General features: G+C 36.1%; 1 protein-coding gene across 1 annotated transcript in view; it reads left to right on the top strand.

The window, feature by feature from the left end:
* Positions 1-18,188, top strand: part of LOC127868451 (cytosolic Fe-S cluster assembly factor nubp1-B-like) — a 31,137-nt gene extending 12,949 nt beyond the window's left edge. Inside the window, exons 4-11 of the mRNA XM_052410244.1 lie at positions 7,175-7,243; positions 7,711-7,743; positions 11,792-11,882; positions 13,486-13,640; positions 14,150-14,260; positions 14,590-14,692; positions 16,722-16,805; positions 17,467-18,188. Coding sequence (XP_052266204.1) covers positions 7,175-7,243; positions 7,711-7,743; positions 11,792-11,882; positions 13,486-13,640; positions 14,150-14,260; positions 14,590-14,692; positions 16,722-16,805; positions 17,467-17,540 — 720 coding nt within the window. The 3' untranslated portion in view covers positions 17,541-18,188. The remainder of the gene's footprint in view (positions 1-7,174; positions 7,244-7,710; positions 7,744-11,791; positions 11,883-13,485; positions 13,641-14,149; positions 14,261-14,589; positions 14,693-16,721; positions 16,806-17,466) is intronic.
* The last annotated feature ends 2,700 nt before the right edge of the window (positions 18,189-20,888 follow it).

Below are 20,888 nucleotides of genomic sequence, written 5' to 3'. Positions count from 1 at the left end.
TCTTTCTTGGATAGCAGAATTATGCACCTTTCATACTTAAAAATTACAGGTTTAATTGTCCCCTACCGGTATCACTGGAGGGGACTTATGGTTTGCGCTCTGTCTGTCTGTCTGTCAGTCTGTCAGTCTCTCTGTCACACTTTTCTGGATCCTGCAATAACTTTAAAAGTTCTTAATATTTTTTCATGAAACTTACAACATGGATAGATGGCAATATTGACATTATGCACGCCATTTCATTTTGTTCCTACATCAAAAATTGTGGTTGCTATGGCAACAAAAAAAATAATCTGAAAATGGTGGAATTTCTGACAATGGTGGAGCCGGTAGGGACCATATTGCTTGACAATAGCCTTGTTTTTCTTGCAACAATTGTTATCTATGAGATTTGACATTGATATTGTTCTGTACAACAATTATATACTAGTCCATCAGGCAAAGTGATAACCAATTAACTAGCTAGAAAATAGCTAATAAGAACTCAGTAAATTGTCTGAAATTTACAAACAAAACTTGATGTTGACATTTCAACTTAAAAGCACAAAGTACGGGGATACAAACGCGCTATAACTTATTGTTAACATGGGATATAAACGCTTAGTTCAATGCACAGCACTGTTTCCATAAGTTCCTTTATACCCTTATATTTTCTTTTTGATAAGGTCATTCTCGCATGTGATTTATTTACTACATCAGATTTTTATGCCCCCGGTAGGGTGGCATATAGCAGTTGAACTGTCCGTCTGTCTGTCGGTCTGTCCGAAAACTTTAACATTTCCCTATAATTTTTGCAATATTAAAGATAGCAACTTGATATTTGGCATGCATGTGTATCTCATGGAGCTGCACATTTTGAGTGGTGAAAGGTCAAGGTCATCCTTCAAGGTCAAAGGTCAAATATATGGCTTCAAAGCGGCGCAGTAGGGGGCATTTTGTTTCTGACAAACACATCTCTTGTTTGTTGTATAAATTGTTAACTGTTGACACTCATTCCACTGTTCAAGAAACTTCAAATAAATATAAATAAATAATTAATATGCTCAATAATTTGCTGCTTTATTATTAATGCTCCTATTTTAGCACTTGTAACATAATTGTGATATATAATTGAGTAAATTGTTTGTTTACACTTACAGTAATTTAACATCATTGGTTTGTGTTAATTATACTGAAAGATTTATTGAAAACATAAAGAGACAATCTTCTAGTGATGCTATGACCATTTATGATGTAAAATTGTTGACAACTTACAGTGTATAGTAAGTTACGTTTTAAGGTCAGGTAAAGTAACTTTTTGGTAAGGACAAGTGAAATTTTAGGCCACTTTTCTCACTGGACATGAGGTTTTAAGGTTATGATGGAGCCCTGTGCTGAAATTTTGTTTGAAGGTAGCGTACATGTAGACTAAGCAGAACAGTAACAATTGCAACTCAAAATTTTATTTGGACGCGATAGCGTACAAATAATGTAGTTGAGTTTTGCAAGTCAGTTTGCCTTAGCTACGCTGGGCGGAGCGTGGTTGTATACAATAGATATTGGCCAATGAGAGCGCACGCTTTGCATGAGGGACAGCACTCGTAGGCTTGCACTATCTACAGTAAAATTATGCAGACGAAGAATGAGTGGGAATAGTGGTAGAACGCTGGCTTAGAGATAGAGAGGTCCCTAGTTCGAATCCACCCCTGAAATCTGGAATTTTTCTGAACAAGAAATTTATCCCACATTTGCTCCTCTCGTGGACATTGTGCATTGTATGCAAAATACAGATAAATCATTTATTCGACTCGTAAAGAATCTTAACAAATTAAAGTTGAATTCATTACATACCACTTAAATGTTTTGTTGAATACTCAAATTGGCATAAATAAATTTGTAATCCGAAACACGCTTCTGAATTTTAATGTTAACGCAACATAAACAAATTCTAGCTTCAAATAAAAAGCGCTTCGTGTATTTCTGCTGTGTCTTTGTCTCAGTAAAAAGCGCTCGAAAACTATACAGACATGTACAACGTCACGTGAAAAGTGGGTGTATTTATTGCACAGCAAGTCAGGCGACATACGTGTGTTCAGTTGCAAAACCCTGTCTCGATTGGACATTATTTCATCACATCTTTTAATAGTCACATATGCCAAAATTCATTTCCTACTTAAGAAAAAAGGCGATTGTTTATTATGAAATTCTTTAATTTACTATTAAAAATGGAATATACGGGATAATCTGTCAATGAAAAGCGATTGGAAAAGAAGTGAGTATGCAGTAATTAATACGAGTTGTGCTGATACGGATGCATTGGGGAATCGATCGAGTTGGGACTATGCGAATCTCTGCGTGAGAAAAAGTGTTCAGCAATGAAATAAATGTCGTTATCCATGACTTTATAGCTTTTTTCTTAAAGAGTCATAACGGACCAACATAACGTCATAAATAACATACAGAGGGGTCTCATCTCCCTACCCCCTCCCCCTCCACTGATGACGGCCTCGGGGCGTCTAAAAAAATCCTGTTGAAAGCACTGCGAGTAAGTTATGACAAACAATACTCGTTAACAATTTGATGCGGTGCCAATTTAATTCCAGTGCATGTATATTTCATCATGTATATTTATAGAACTGATTGACACCCCTTTTTTACATCCACATGATAATAAACATTCACTATACATGTATGCAATGTAAAACCCGTGCTTTAAGAAACAGCGCAAAATTATGTCTGTCGTCTGCAATGTCAAGTGCCTCGAGTTGGGCTAAAAACCAGGGCAACTAGCTTTTTCAAAGCTTGAAACAACTCAATCCAATTAAAATAGAATACAAATTGGCGACTGTGGATCAATTAGGCCTAAGAAATTATTCAATTCCGGCTCACAACAAGACATGATGCATTAAAAGTCTGTCATGTCGGCAAAATTGTTGCTCAATTATTTAAAGAAAATAAATTAAGCATTAGATACACATAACACAACATGTACATGATTCTAGGCTTGTTATTCTTTAGCAAGGCAACCAAAATTCTAAAGATGGTTGCTAGTGCAGCAACCAATTGCCAAAAAAATACATATTGTTGTTATTTTGTCTAAGTTATCTCAATAACATAAATGCATGATTGTATGAGGATAAACAGTGCACCCACATATCGCCTTGTGCTTTAAGACACACTCTTTATAAATTTGAATGGGTTGTGTTCATTTCAAACTTGCGATACAAAAAGCTATAACATAATTTTGAAAACTGAGTTGCGTCTAAGATTATGCAATAGCGTACAAATTCAGTGCCTTCAGCGCTTTGATAGTTATTGCCTTTTGTGCATTTTTGTACTGAAAGTTTGTCCAGGGCATATTTAGAACTGTTAACCCATTTTCGCCTAGCGTCTAGAAAAAAGGCCTTGGCAAACAGCATAGACCCAGGGTCTGCGCTGTTTGCTTAAGGGAATTTCTGTAAGAAATATTCTAAATATAGAAATAAATATACTAGACATCCCTAATTTTGGAAATAAATTGATCCAATTTAGAAGGATGGGAGAGTCCACTAGGCATACATGGGTTAAGAGGTATCAACTTGAATCTTCATAGGTAGGTTGATCTCATTAAGTGGGTATGCTGTGCACAGGAATCACAACTCACGTATTTTTAGAGTTATTACCATTTGGTATCAACTTTACAAAAGTAACAAATGTCTATGGGATCCTGCTGTTCTCAGGAACTTTAACTCTTGCTTCCATGTTTTAAGGGTGATTGTCCTTAAATCATTTTAATGCCCCCGGTAGGGTGGCATGTAGCAGTTGAACTGTCCATCAGTGTGTCAGTCTGTCCGTCCGTCCGAAAACTTTAATGGCCATAACTTTTTCAATATTGAAGATAGCAACTTGATATTTGGCATGCATGTGCATCTCACGGGGCTGCACATTTTGAGTGGTGAAAGGTCAAGGTCATCCTTCAAGGTCAAATATCTAATATATGGCGTCTGTCCGTCCATCCAAAAACTTAAACATTGGCCATAACTTTTTCACTATTGAAAATAGCAACTTGATTTTTTGACATGCATGTGTATCTCATGGAGCTGAACATTTTGAGTGGTGAAAGGTGAAATTCAAGGTAATCCTTCAAGGTCAAATGTAAAATATATGGCGTCCGTCCATCCGAAAACTTTAACATTGGCCATAACTTTTTCAATATTGAAGATAGCAATTTGATATTTGGCATGCATGTGTATCTCATGAAGCTGGTCATTTTGAGCGGTGGAAGGTCAAGGTCAAGGTCATCCTTCAAGGTCAAAGGTCAAAAAAATAATAATAAAAAATTCAAAGTGGCGTTCTCATGAAGCTGCACATTTTGAGTGGTGGAAGTTCAAGGTCAAGATCATCCTTTAAGGTCAAAGGTAAAAAAAAATCAAATCAAAGCGGCGTTCTCATGAAGCTGCACGTTTTGAGTGGTGGAAGTTCAAGGTCAAGGTCATCCTTCAAGGTCAAAGGTCAATTATTTATTTTTTAAATTCAAAGCGGCGCAATAGGGGGCATTGTGTTTCTGACGAACACATCTCTTGTTCAATTTTATTATGCCCCCCTTCGAAGAAGAGGGGGTATATTGTTTTGCTCATGTCGGTCCGTCTTTCCGTCCACCAGATGGTTTCCGGATGATAACTCAAGAACGCTTAGGCCTAGGATCATGAAACTTCATAGGTACATTGATCATGACTGTCAGATGACCCCTATTGATTTTCAGGCCACTAGGTCAAAGGTCAAGGTCAAAGTGACTCGAAATAGTAAAATGGTATCCGGATGATAACTCAAGAATGCTTAGGCCTAGGATCATGAAACTTCATAGGTACATTGATCATGACTGGCAGATGACCCCTATTGATTTTCAGGTCAGTAGGTCAAAGGTCAAGGTCACAGTGACTCGAAATAGTAAAATGGTTTCCGGATGATAACTCAAGAATGCTTACGCCTAGGATCATGAAACTTCATAGGTACATTGATCATGACTGGCAGATGACCCCTATTGATTTTCAGATCACTAGGTCAAAGGTCAAGGTCACAGTGACTCGAAAAAGTAAAATGGTTTCCGGATGAAAACTCAAGAATGCTTATGCCTAGGATCATGAAACTTCATAGGAACATTGATCATGACTGGCAGATGACCCCTATTGATTTTTAGGTCACTAGGTCAAAGGTCAAGGTCACAGTGACTCGAAACAGTAAAATGGTTTCCGGATGATAACTCATGAATGCTTACGCCTAGGATTATGAAACTTCATAGGAACATTGATCATGACTGGCAGATGACCCCTATTGATTTTCAGGTCACTAGGTCAAAGGTCAAGGTCACAGTGACTCGAAATGGTAAAATGGTTTCCGGATGATAACTCAAGAACGCTTACACCTAGGATCATGAAACTTCATAGGTACATTGATAATGACTGGCAGATGACCACTTTTAATTTTCAGGTCACTAGGTCAAAGGTCAAGGTCACAGTGACTCAAAACAGTTAAATGGTTTCCTGATGATAACTCAAGAATTATTAGGCCTAGGATCATGAAACTTCATACGTACATTGATCATGACTGGCAGATGACCCCTATTGATTTTCAGGTCACTAGGTCAAAGGTCAAGGTCACAGTGACAAAAAAAATGCAATGGCTGCCACTACAACTGACAGCCCATATGGGGGGCATGCATGTTTTACAAACAGCCTTTGTTTTTTTCAGGGCATGTCTTAAAAACTATAAGAGAAATTTACTTGAATCTGTATAGGTGTAAAGGTCTCATTGATGGATGTGTAATTCACAATAACAATAACTCTTTCTTCAATTTGATGGGGGCACATTATGCAAACTTAGTAGATAACAGATCTCAATGATGGGAAGCGCAATGTGCAGGGGCCATAACTCTTGTTTTCATAATTTCAGAAAGGCCTTTGTTAATTTTCATGCTAAAATTATGTAGAGGGCATATCTTGAGTACAACATGAGGTATCATGCAAGGCTAAGGTTAGGTAGGAAGTCTGCATTGTTGAGAAACAAGTACATAATACTGAACTGAAAATGAAGTCTCACAAAGCAGAAAGCGATGGGTATTCAGGGATTTTTAGACGTATTTTCCCCCTGTTACAGAGAATTTTCCCAAATCAATGATTTTTTTTAAACCTTGATTTATTTGAGTTAACCTGATCCAGTGTAGAAAATAGAAAAATATTGCATAATTAAATTATATGTTGCCTTGAATTTGTTTTAAAAACAGTAAAATATATTATATTGATTATTAAAGACTTTCCTTATTTTTCCCCAAAATCCAGCTTTCGTGCGTTTTTTTCCCCTAAAAAAATGCCAGGCCCTTTCCCCAAAATCAGATTAAAAACCCTGGTATTTAATGCACCACAGTGACAGTTCTTGGTCAAATAGCACAGGCTTTGATGCGCATTATTGAATATTGATTGGTAAATGATATAGTACATCATTTAATATTTATTTAATTATTGTCAAAGGGACAGATGGACAAAATAGCAAGTGATATTAAATTGAAAAATATGAAGTTTCAATATAGAGAAAGAAATCTGACCTTGAGAAAATGAATACCTTGTGAACCCTCATTGATTGTTGTTTGATTCAATGTGTGGTTAGGGGCAAGTCTTGAAGACACATTTTTTATAATTTTTATGTAAAAACACATTGGAATCAAACAAAAAAACATGTCACTTTTTTATTTAATGTGTCATATCCCAGTTAATCCCATGTTGATATTGGTGTGTGTTTTTTATGTCCCCCACCACTATAGAGGGGACATATTGTTTTTTCCCTGTCTGTTGGTTGGTTGGTTTGTTTGCTCCAACTTTAACATTTGCCATAATTTTTGCAATATTGAAGATAGCATATTCATATTTGGCATGCATGTGTATCTCATGGAGCTGCACATTGTGAGTGGTGAAAGGTCAAGGTCATCCTTCAAGGTCAAAGGTAAAAAAAAAACAAATCCAAGGGAAGTAATAGGCTTTAAAGGGAGATAATTATCTGTACCTGCCAAATGATAAAAAAAATCAATCAAAGCGGCGCAGTAGGGGACATAGTGTTTCTGACAAACACATATCTTGTTTCTGTGTTTTTTTTTATAGCCCCCCCCCCCCCCACACACACACACACATACCAGCATCTTGTTGATTTGATATTTTATCAAATGTTCCAGGTAGCAGTTCTAGATGTGGATATATGTGGCCCATCAATGCCGAGGATTTTTGGAGTAGAAGGAGAACAGGTATGACACACTTTACTCTGTATTAAAGACAGTTGTTTTTTCATAAAAATAAAAATTTGAAAAACACATTTTGTAAAATATTCAATTAAGTTAATAAGCTCATCAATTTAGTCAAATAATGTTTGATGAATAATAATGGCTGGACAGTAAATATCCTTCTTCATAAATGTTGTGTGGTAAGATTATAAGTTAAAAACCTTATAAAGATAATATTTAGGCTAATATTTATTTATGTAACTAAAGAAACATCACTTGATGGCCAAAATTCAAAGAAGACTGATAAATATAGCTTTTAATAAACAAATTATAGTCATAAATGGCATATAGAATACAAATTTGTAAATTTGTCTATAATATAAATTAATCCATCTAACCCTAAAAACATTCAACTTTAATTCACATGTAAATTCTTATAAATATATTCACATTCTCTGTATGCAACAAAACATGATATAGTTTGATTTCAGGTCCATAACAGTGGATCTGGATGGTCCCCAGTGGTAAGTGTTTGTGTCTCCAGTTTTGATCACTTTAGTGCCCAGTGAGAAGTTATTGTTTATGTCATGGCAGACCAAAGGATGGTCCATAGCGGTGTTTTTGTTTTTGTGGGCAATCCCAGGATGTGGATTGTAGTTGTTAGTGATTCTGTAAATTAATTGTATGTCCAATGGCACAATGTTCCCCAGTGATAAGGGTTATAACTACTGGTGATTGATTGACTTAATGATAGAATGGCTAATATGTACAGGGTTTACGGCCACCATCTGTTGTTTATTTGTCCCCTACCGGTTGCACTGGAGGGGACTTATGGTTTTTGCTCTGTGTGTCTGTCTGTCTGTGAGTCTGTCTGTCACATTTTCCTGGATCCTGCGATAACTTTAAAAGTTCTTCATATTTTTTAATGAAACTTGAAACATGGATAGATGGCAATATGGACATTATGCAAGTCATTTCATTTTGTATCTACATAAAAAATTCTGGTTGTTATGGCAACAAATATATTTAAAAAAAAAATATTCTGACAATGGTGGGGCCGGTAGGGGACATAATTATATTGCTTGGCAATAGTCTTGTTGTCATTAATCTTCTCCCTAACATTGGCAATAGGTTAAGTCACTTCTGCCTTCACTTTGCAGCTACGATGGCCACTGATACATTTTGCAGGTAACTTTACAGGTTAAATTCAAATTAAAGGTATTTTGACTTTCAACCCTTTCCCCCATAAGAAGCAAAGTGAAAATGGCTTTTGCAAGAATTTGCTGTTCATCAGTATCTAAGGGTTGGAAGTGAAGCCTTTAAAACTTGAATCTAGTAAGAAAGGTCTTCAATTAAATATAACTTTCTAAGGGACCACAAATGCGTCAAAATACGTATCTAAGTGGTAAAGGGTTAACAAGACATAAATTAACAACTGTTTAAACTAATTTTTCAGTAAGCAGAAAGTTTAAAAAAAGTAATTTTCATAACATAAAATTAGTGTCAATACTTTTATTTGTAAGCATGTCATGAAGGAACTATTTTAATGTTGCCATGATGTTGTGGATATGGTGTCAGCCAAGCGAACAAGAGGTCATCGGTTCGATCCCCACTGTAGGAACGTTCTTTAGATCACCTCAAAGACACAAAGTACTGGTTCTACCAAAGAAACGGACTTTAGAGTGCTACAAGAAATCTTAGGCTTGCAATGCAATCAAGCTAAAATAAATAGGTTTTAACTAAGTTATTATTTTACTTAAAATATTATTTGTTAAAATAATTAAATTCCTGTATTTGAGGAATGTCTGCATCTGGCTGCGTCTTTTGTCATTTATTTAAATATTTAATGACCTTCATTATAGTCAATTGCGTAAGCCACATTATGAAGCATTGCACAAACAATGTCATATAATCTTTGTATGAGTAAGAAACTCTGTGTGTCTGGCCTTTATGTGTATACAAGAAAATAAAGAATTGCAAGATTTAGATTTTGCTTTGCAAAAAAATAGTGCCTTTAATATGGATGAGCTGCATTTTAATTATTGCAAGATAACAGTATTCTGTTTGATAGCAATATTCACCCATCTGTGTCATTATATAAGTCTTGTTCTGTTAAAATGGGGTTTAAAGCATGTGCGTAGTGTCGTCCCAGATTAGCCTGTGCAGTCTGCACAGGCTAATCAGGAACGACACTTTCCGCTTTTATGACATTTTTCGTTTAAATGAAGTCTCTTCTTAGCAAAAATCCAATTTTGGGAACTGCACAGGCTAATCTTGGAGGACACTTTATGCACATGCATCATGCGTTGTTTTCTCAGAACGCGACTCATATATTTTCATGGCATGATCTTTAATCTATCTGTTTACATTAACACACATTTTACATCAAGAGTTGGAAGAAGCTGAATACTTAATGAAACCCATAAACACAGCAGCTTAATGATTGATTGCTCCTGATGGACATGATAAAGCCTTTCTAATCAAAGTCTATGAATTCTTTATGAACTGAAGGTTTGTTCAATATTTTGATGGCGACTAGTTCAATATTCAATAGAAAGTGAAGTTGGAGTTCCTAATTCTTCATTTTTCAGTAACAATATACTTCACCGTTAAATAATTTATAACAATGGCTGGCTTTAGTGTTGAAATCTTTTGTATCCGCTTTGAACATATATAAATCATGTAAAAGTTAAATGGATTTTCTCTTTGTGCTTAACATTGTCCTCTAATGAAAATTCCAATGCCATGAATCCAAGTTAGGTTTTAATTGTACATGGCAAATGAAATTAAATGTGGTTATTGATCGCACTGTTAAGTTTTCAATTACACAGGTAAAATAATCTGTTGGTTTCAGACTATTACATGTAAGTTGATACCGCAATTGTAATATTGCCTTATCACATTATGCCATACAACGGTTGAGTAAATTTGCATAGTTTGTTTAGTGTTTTTCCAGTATCTATTTAAATTGTTGGTTAATGTAGATCATGTTAATAATTACTGAATATATGAGTTTTAATTTATTTATGCTAAAATTTTATTAAAATTATATAAACACTTTATGTATCCCCTGAACAAGATAAATTTTAAACATTATATATCTCAGTTAAAGGTGTAAAGGGGTATATCACCAGAGATTTAAGATGAAAACACTGTTAAATTTTATGATAGATTTATAAAGTACTGTAAGGAAAATATTAAACATTTTAGTGTATGATGACCTTTATAAATGTTTTCAGTTTTGTACACATGAGTTGGAACATCATTTGATAGATTTTAGTTTTAGACATGACTTTACTTTACTTTACTTAACTTTTGCAGCCAAATAACATCAGTATTATATTAATTTCATTTATGGTAGACCATGAAAATAGGAAATATTGGCTGATAGCAATAGATAATTCTGCAGAGTATCTCAATATGCACATTTTAAGCATATGCTTTTCTCTACTTCAATTTACAGCTGTCATGTGTTCATGGTAATATTAAAAAATACCTCCAGTTAAGGCTTTTTATCAGCTTTATACCATATTAACACAACTAATCCCTATCATATTTCTATGGTAGAACTTTGACCTGTATTAATAGATAGATTATGGATTAATTAATTGAAATATTTGGAAAGTGTTCAAAGAATTCAATTTATGAACAAGGGAGTTTACATAGCAAATTCTGATCAGCTTTTTTAGGGTTAATGCCCATGGATTTGTTTAAGAAATAAATAAGAAACAGTAAACACTTTCAAATTGAATGCTGTTCTCAAATGTGTATTGTTTTGTAATGTTTTGTTTATACATAAATAAATTCCATGTTCTGAATTAATACATGAAGTTAATAATATGTTTATTCTGTAGAAAGACAGACTGAATAGTTTATCAACGTCTCACTTTTGTGCATAAAAACACAGTAAAACAGAACAAAATCATTATATTAATGTACAAAACCACTCGAAGAGAGTTAGAACAGATGATGGTTCTAAACTTTTTTTAAAGTGTTCATTGATTATATAGATCATAAACACTTTCACATCAGTTAGAAATATATACAAGATCTTTACATAAATTTCATTTTAAATTATTAATTTTCTCAAAATAAACAAAAAACATATTTAGTTATTTACACACATATACAATAAAAGAGAATGCAATGTGTACATTATAAACAGTCTTGTAGTTTTAAATTGTTATGCCTCCAAAGGAGGACATATAATGATAGCACTGTCCGTCTGTCTGTCCATCTGTCTTTCTGTCACACTTTGCATTTAGGTTTCGAAAAATGCTCATAACTTCTATGTTGCTTCAGGTGTAACCTTCATAATTGGTATGCATGTGTATATGGACAAGGCCTTTCCATACGCACACAAATTTTGACTCCTGTGACCTTGACCTTGAACTTAGGGTCCGCATTTAGGTTTCGAAATCTGCGTTTAGGTTTCGAATGCTCATGACTTCTATCAAAGCGTTTTTCAGGGGCATATGTCATCCTATGGAGACAGCTCTTGTTGCTGTCTCTTTCAGTACCGGTATGTGTCGGATAATCTTTCTGAGGTTTTTTCTGTCCACTAAATTTCAGTATGTCACTGACAATCTTGCTGTGATGTCAGTTGGATTTCTGCTGTCCAGTCCCGATGATGCTGTGATATGGAGGGGGCCGAAGAAAAATGGTAAATATTTATTGAAACTTCTTAAATCTTTTAATATTGGAATCTCCAAATGTTATTAACTCTTTCAGTGCTGGAACCGAATTTTGAAGGCCTTTGCAAACAGTTTGGATCCAGATGAGATGCCACAGAATGTGGTGTCTCATCAGGGTCCAAACTGTCTGCTATTCTGATAGTATTCTTTGAAAAAAATCAAAGAAAATGCTTATTTTAGAAATTCAGCAGACGACATTTTAGCAGACGACAAATTTCCCAGCATGCAAATGGTTAATGGGCTGATTTTGAAATGACTGCAGACAAATATGACCATTAGGAGGTGGTATGCTGTTCATAAGAGCGAGTCCTTAGTTTCAATGCGGTGAATTCAAATAACTATTCCCCATGAACACTGGATGGGTTTTACCTAACAAATCTATTCAATCTCACTCAGCCTCTGGTTTCTGACACATTCAAGCTTGCCTAGCCAGCTTTGGGCAAGTTACCAGGTTAACGTCAAGGCAATGTGATAATCTCTGTTCTTGTCATCAGAATAATTTCTTCATTTTGTATTATCTCACCCTGTTTGATGTACATGAAACATCGCCCACTATTTTAAAGAAGTAGTTGTGCATAACATAATTTGTGTTTTTGGTAGGGATATCAACAAATATTGGAATAATATGCTAGTAGTCAGATGGTAACTTGAAATGCTAATATTTGTGTAAAACTTTTTTTTTTTAAACTAAGGTATTTTTCTTGTTATTTTAGCTCACAGAGCTTATTGTGAACTTTAATGATAGCCTTTTGTCCATCATGCATTGTCCAATCTTCTTGAAACTTTGTCAGAAGAATTGTCCCAATACTATCTGGGTCTCAGAAAGTCAAAAATTAGGTCATTAGGTCCAATCAAAGAAAAAGGTTGTTCAAACTCTATTAACAGTTATAGTCCAATCTTCATGAAACTTTGTGAAAACATTTGTTGTAATAATAAAATTATCACAGCTGAGTTTGAAAAAGGCCTTGATTCATTAAAAAACATGGCTTCCAGAAGGGGTGGTTGAATTTGCCCCTCCTCCTCTAGGGGTTAATTTTTGTGTTATATGTTTATAGAAACTAGCTTAAATGTGTTCTTATACTTCTCAGACCTTATAAAGCCTGTTTCATACCGAATAAAAACATCACACTAAGACATTTTTATGTCCCCCACAACTATAGTGGGGGACATATTGTTTTTGCCCTGTCTGTTGGTTGGTTGGTTGGTTTGTGTGTTTGCCCAAACTTTAACATTTTGCCATAACTTTTGCAATATTGAAGATAGCAACTTCATATTTGGCATGCATGTGTATCTCATGGAGCTGCACATTTTGAGTGGTGAAAGGTCAAGGTCATCCTTCAAGGTCAAAGGTCAAATATATAGCTTCAAAGCAGCGCAGAAGGGGACATAGTGTTTCTGACAAACACATATCTTGTTTTAAATGTGCAAATTACTGGTTAATTAAACATGTGTCAGGTGAGCAACCTTGGGCCTTCAGGGCCTCTTGTACGGCTTTAAAACTAAAAATGACTATGACAAGGATATGTCCGTAATGGGACACAGGTTTACTTTGCACATATCTGTTCCTGTCAGGTCTGATCAAGCAGTTCCTCAGAGACGTGGACTGGGGTGAGGTGGACTATCTGGTGATAGACACGCCCCCAGGCACCTCGGACGAGCACCTGTCGGTGGTGCAGTACCTCAGTGAGGCTAACGTGGATGGGGCTGTGATCATCACTACTCCGCAGGTAGAGTCTGCCACTGAATCAGGGACAATAGTCTGTCACTCATTGTTAAACTCAGAAAAATGTCCTTTTAACCTTTTACCGCTTATATAAGCATTATGACGCATGTGTAGTCCCTTAGTATATCATTTTAAATTAAAGACCTTTCTTACTAGATTCAAGTTTAAAGACTTCAACTCCAATTCTAGGATACTGATGAGCAGCAAACTGCATAAAACCTGAACAGTCTGCAAGTTACAAAATATATTGATAAACAACAACACTATATAATTTGTTATCTTGAATAATTCATTGAATAACCGGTTCAGCCCATGTATATATGATTATGCAAACAACAGTTCTTCAGACACTGAGTATTTTAACACACTCTAATGTGATCAACATGATTTTTTGTAAAAACACTTATTACAAGCCTTTTGTTCCTTTTAAATATTGCTTGTATTTGCTGATTTATTTGCAGTCTGTCAAAAGTATGTGATTCCATGTTAACGGCTATAGTTGTTTGTTTGTAGGAGATATCCCTTCTGGATGTACGTAAGGAGATCAGCTTCTGCCGTAAAGTTGGGCTGCCCCTGATTGGCATCGTGGAAAACATGAGCGGGTTCGTGTGTCCGAAATGCAAGGTACTCAATTGATCGCATGGGCATGGTATTTCATGATGTCACTTTATTACTCACAATGAAACTTGAACATATAAGTGACCCATTATATGATTTAGCTGAACTTAACATTTTATCAATTAATGAGTTAACATATGCTGATATTTCATAATAAGCACATAACGTTTGCCGTTATAGATTGTCAGTTTACATACAACATTCAATGTGGCACATGCCGGATTTATAGGAATATCTTGCCTACAGGCAACCAATGTGAGTGTGAGAAAATTAGCTTACTGTTTTGGAATCTCTTAAATACTTTTAAAATTGGACAAAAATAGTTGTGATTTCAGACTGAATCACAGATCTTTCCTCCAACAACTGGTGGGGGAGAGAAGCTTTCTCAGGATACAAACATACCCCTGCTGGGCAAGCTGCCACTTGATCCAAGGATTGGTGAGTTATACATAATCTTTACAACCGAGGATACCCCTTAGATCCAAGATTTGGTAAGTGTTCTTAGGTCCTAGAATTGGTTAGTGTGACATACACCATATAGTCTGGAATCAGTTAGTGTAACATACCTCTTAGAACCTACAATATATTAGTGTGACATACACCTTAGATCCTGGTACTTGTAAGTGTGACATACCTATTGGATCCCAGAGCTGGTTTGTGTGACATACCTCTTAGATCCTACAATATATTAGTGTGACATGCTCCTTCAATCTTAGTACTGGTAAGTGTGACATACCCCTTAGATCACTGATCCGGTTGGGGTGGCATACACCTTAGATCCAAGGATTGGTTAGTGTGTTATATGCCTAAGATCCTAGGATTAGTTAGTATGACATACCCCTTAAATCCAAGGATTGGTTAGTCTGACATACCCCTTAGATCCTAGGATTGGTAAGTGTGACGTACCTCTTAAATCCTAGCATTGGTTAGTGTTATATACCCCTAGATCCTTGGATTGGTTAGTGTGATATACCCTTAGATCCAAGGAGTGATTAGTGAGATATACCCTTAGATCCTAGGATTGGTAAGTCTGATATACCCTAAGATCCTAGAATCGGTTAGTGTGATATTTGCCGTAGATCAAAGGATTGGTTAGAGTGGCATACCCCTTAGATCCTAGGATTGGCTAGTGTGACATACCCCTTAGATCCTAGGATTAGCTAGTGTGACATACCCCTTAGACCCTAAGATTGGCAAGTGTGACATACCCCTTAGATCATAGGATTGGCTAGTGGGACATACCCCTTAGATCCTAGGATTGGCTAGTGTGACATACCCCTTAGATCCTAGGATTAGTTAGTGTGACATACCCCTTAGATCTTAGGATTGGTTAGTGTGACATACCCTTAGATCCTAGGAATGGCTAGTGTGACATACCCCTTAGATCCTAGGATTGGCTAGTGTGACATACCCTTTAGATCCTAGGATTGGCTAGTGAGACATACCCCTTAGATCATAGGATTGGCTAGTGTGATATACCCCTTAGATCCTAGGATTGGCTAGTGTGACATACCCCTTAGATCCTAGGATTGGCTAGTGTGACCTACCCCTTAGATCCTAGGATTGGTTAGTGTGACATACCCCTTAGATCATAGGATTGGTAAGTGTGACATACCCCTTAGATCCTAGGATTGGTTAGTGTTACATTCCCTTAGATCCTGGGGTTGGTTAGTGTGACATACCCGTTAGATCCAAGGATTGGTTTGTGTTACATTTCCTGTATATCCTAGGATTTGTTAGTGAGGCATACCCCTTAGATCCTGGGGTTGGTTAGTGTGACATTTCCCTTGGATCATAGGATTTGTTAGTGAGACATACTCCTTATATCCTTGGATTGGTTAGTGTAACATTTCCCTTAGATCCAAGGATTGGTTAGTGTGACATACCCCTTAGACCATAGGATTGGTAAGTGTGACACAGCCCTTATATCATAGGGTTGGTTGGAGTGACATACCCTTAGATCATATGATTGGTTGGTGTGACATACCCCTTAGATCATAGGGTTGGTTGGTGTGACATTTCCCCTAGATCATAGGATTGGCTAGTTTGACATACCCCTTAGAAGCTAGGATTTGTTAGTGTGACATACCCCTTGGATCCTAGGATTAGTAAGTGTGGCATATCCCTTAGATCCTAGGATTGGTTAGTTTGACATACCCCTTAGATCATAGGATTGGTTAGTTTGACATACCCCTTGGATCCTAGGATTGAATAGTGTGACATACCACTTAGATGATAGGATTGGTTAGAGTAACATACCCTTTAGATCCAAGGATTGGTTAGGGTAACAACCTCACTAGTTTTAGGATTGGTGTAAATAGTTGTCTGTTTTGTGAAGTGCTATTTGTTCAAAGCAAAAAAAAAGCCTTTACAGTATGTGTCACAAAGTAATGTTATTTGCACAATAATGTAAGATACAGCCAAATTGTGATGTGCAGCTATTAAAAGCCATTGTTTGGGTTTGCAGGTAAATGTTGTGATGAAGGGAAGTCGTATCTGACGGAGGTACCTGACTCTCCAGCAACCAAAGTCTTTGTACAGATCATAAGTAGTAAGTATGCATCTGTGATTCTGGTTTCTGTGTTTAACAGTAGACTGCATAATATACTTATTGTGCCAATCAAATAATGGATCACATTAAGCCTACTGTAAGATTATCCTGATTGCACCCATCTGCATTGATGTTTAGGGTGATAAACTTGACATGCCATGGATGCTATCAGATAAAATACTGCCGCACTTGTCAAATATACAACTGCAAAATAGCATGCATTAATCCTAATATATGTTTTCCTATTTTAAAATTTACTTTAAATTATAAAGATATGCCTTTTTACAACTTAAAATTTCTTAAACATGTTTATTGCAACTTTCCACATATTGGGATGTGGTGTTGGGGTTATTGGTCCCAGCTATGAGAAGTATGAGAATGTACCTAGAATGTAGCATATTTAAGCTGCCCTGTTGGAAAATGGGGCTGAATGCATGTGCTAAAAGTGTCATCCCAAATTAGCCTGTGCAGTCTGCACAGGCTAATCAGGGACTACACTTTCCATCTTACCTTGGTTTACACTAAGAAGTTTCCTTTAAACAAAATGTTCCATAAAAGAGGAAAGTGTGGTCCCTGATCAGCCAGTGCAGTCTGCACAGTGAGGCTCATCTAGTTCCAGTATATGAATTTGTGTTACAGCAAAACATTGTTCTCATTTCAGAAATCAAGGAACATTGTGCCAAGCTGAGAAGTCAGCAAGAATCAGATACAGGGGAAAGGATGGACACAGCGTGATATTTCTGTGCGTGTGTTTTCAGTCCGGGTCGGACGACACTGTTTGTGTGTGGTGTGCCATTAGTTGCTGACCACTGTGATTTTGTTAAATTATATGCTGACTTATCTCATTAAAGACAATCTAGTTATTTCCAGCTGAAGGATGCCTTATGTCTCCATGAACATTTTGATCCCGTTTTTTCTGTCAAGGTGTTTCACTTATTAAAATTCCACTATAAGGAATTTTAAGAACAGTGGGCCATTTTTAAGTTGATTCTGTGTAATATCAGCTACCTCCTAACATGGACTGATATCAACCCTTTTGATGTGATATAACAAATTACGCCAGACACCTTGATATCGGGCAGGGGTCGATATAGTGGTATGATATATTTTGCCTACAATCTTCTGCCTGGTCATCAACCTAAACTACATCTAAAGTTTTCAATCTAAGTGTACTTTTTAGTATTCAGTCCAAGGTTGCTTGTTAATTTTCAGTCTAATGTTTATTAGTCTGTTTAAGTCTATGTTTAAGCCCTCTGTTTAAATCTGCCTTTAAGTGGCATCCCACATAAGGCATACACGGTACTAGTTGTCTTTTTTAAATTTTATTTGTTACATGTGCCAACTTAAAATGTATTTTTATAAATAAAATGCACTAACATTTAATAGCATTTGTTTCATATGCTCCTTTCATTGTTATGTGTGAGCCTCAATTCCCGTACGTTGGACTTTGACACAAAATAAAAATTGCAGTCAGTTTGTGAAACAAATTATATTCCTCATCCTCCATTTAGGGAAAACATTTCTAATGTTTATACGATAAATAATTAATATCCTTTAACTGCATGAGGATGGGAAGCATATTTGTATTTTGGTCCGTTCTTTGAATACAAGTCTTGATCTATCAGTTCATTACAATTGTCTAGGTTAGAGAAAAATCAGTTTCATTGTGGCGCTTGTTTTAATTCTAATAGTTAAAGTTATACCACTAAACCATTTGTTCGTGTCTTCTTCTGCGTAATGCTCTGGTTAAGGCACATTTGCAACATCTCCACATCACTGTTTCTACTACAGGTATTTAATTAAAAAACTTGACACTTGTTCGGATCATGACGTAAGGTTACGGCCCAAGTTCAATAACTCTAACCTGCAATTTAGCAGAATAATGCCCCTCTTGTTCTACTTAGAAAATTGAGGTAAATGTTTATGAGCAAATACACTATATATCTTTACTTACCACAGATATTGACAAAGGGCGATGATGGCCCTTAAGCGCTTATCTGAGTTAATGGACACCAATTGTTAAATACTTGACATTAAAGAAGGCATGAAGTTAGTAAGAAAACACTAGAATAGACCTCAATTAGCAAGACATGTGTCAATGCCCACACATTCCACTTTTGTCACATAACACTGTTAAATCAACAACAAAATTTTACTTTTGACTTCTGTGACCTTGACTTTGAGTTAATGAGACAGGGGATACAGGCTATCATGGTAGTCATTTGTTGTCTTTAAATTGAATGATGAATGTAAAAGTCACAACCTGAACAAGCTGTTTTATAGTAACACAATGCCATGTCCTGATGGTTGTCATTACAGGTAGTTCTCTGAAAATGAATTATAAAAATACTTTCCAGTTTTATGGCCAAATTTTATCTTTGAAGAATTACCTTGACCTTTCAGAAAGAAAGACAAGTGTAACACGCGAGACGTGTTATGATAAATATCATTTGTGCATTTTTTTTTAACCCTCAATATATGGCAAAGTTAAGGCTAATACAGGAATTTTCAAGCTGCTTTATGGCCAAATTAAACACATGACCTTGACAATGGAGGTAGGGAGATGGTAGTACACAGAAAACTCCATCTTCTGTTGGTTGTCAAATGTAGTAACTAATCTTGAAATAGCATGACGAATGACAATGTACAGTCCAAATAAGCTGTTTTATGTTCAAATGTGATCTTTGAACAATTTAAGTGTGACCTTGACTTTTGAGGTTGGGATACAAGTATTGAACACTTCTTGATGGATTGCATTTGTGTCGAGTTATTTAAAAAAAAATCAATATATGGAAAAGATATGGCTGGTATTTTCAAGTAGTTTTTTGGCAAAATGTGGGTTGACCTTGATGTGTGACCTTGAACTTTGAGTAGGGCAGACATATGCCATATACCATGAGTCGTCTTATGATGGTTAAAATTTGTGCTAAGTTATTTCAAACTCCATCAATATATATGGCAAAGTTATTGCTGAAGTGGGAAATGTCACACCAACGGCCAGACATAGTCACACCTACGGCCAGACATACATATTTTTTTCAAAATGAGGCATAAAGGTAATTGAACCTCGAATATCAATAACGCACAAAAATTATACACAAGTGAACTTCATTATCGTGAATAACAGTGCGGTTACTGTGCCAATTATATATTCATAAAATATGTCAAATGTTTTCACTAAATTACTTTACTTTGCTTTGAGTTATTGTGCACTAAATGGTTTTGTACCAGCACACATGCATTCTTATCTGGGGAATGCATTTTGAGCAAATCAGGTCAATGAGGTCAATATTTGTGAGAATTTGCAATGAAATTTGTACGTAAACTAGCCGCCATTATGTATGGATCAATTGTTGGCTTTAATTGTGTAAACATGCAGGAACACAGTGCATACATCCGGTTGTGACACTCCATAGGAAACGGACTTAAAAAACATCTTTAAAAAAATCTAGACCATCAAAACTCTATACAATCTGTTAAAAGGTAACCAAGGTAACCAAACTAATTGATGCTGATGGTTTAGATTATTTTACCCCCACAAACGAAGTTTAGGGGGTATATAGGAGTGAGTTTGTCTGTCGGTCGGTCTGTCTGTATTAAGTGTCCGCTCTCTAATTCAAGTTGTTTTCATCCGATCTTCACCAAACTTGGTCAGATGTTGTATCTAGATGATTTCTAGGTCAAGTTCCAATATGGGTCATGCCGGGTCAAAAACTATGTCACGGGGCCACTTCGTGCATTTTAAGCATTCAGCATGGTGTCCGCTCTCTTATTCAAGTAGTTTCCATCCGAGCTTCACCACACTTGGATAGAAGATGTATCTAGATGATGTGTAGGTAAAGTTCAAACATGGGCAATGCCGGGTCAAAAACTAAGTCACGGGGTCACTTTGTGCGTTTTAAACATTGTGCATTGTGTCCGCTGTTTTATGAAGACAACATGCAAAATATTCTGTGTCCATGCGGCATGTGAGGACGTCTGTGACAAAGCTCTAGTTGCATCATGAACGGTAAGAATCTCAATATTCTCAATGCAACTTTAAACTGGATCCTGAAAAAAACACCAACAGAAACAATACCCATG

This window comes from Dreissena polymorpha, chromosome 2, assembly GCF_020536995.1.
Source record: "Dreissena polymorpha isolate Duluth1 chromosome 2, UMN_Dpol_1.0, whole genome shotgun sequence".
NCBI lineage: Eukaryota > Metazoa > Mollusca > Bivalvia > Myida > Dreissenidae > Dreissena > Dreissena polymorpha.
The sequence above is the reverse complement of the archived record's forward strand: the minus strand, read 5'-3'. Positions and strand labels throughout refer to the sequence as shown.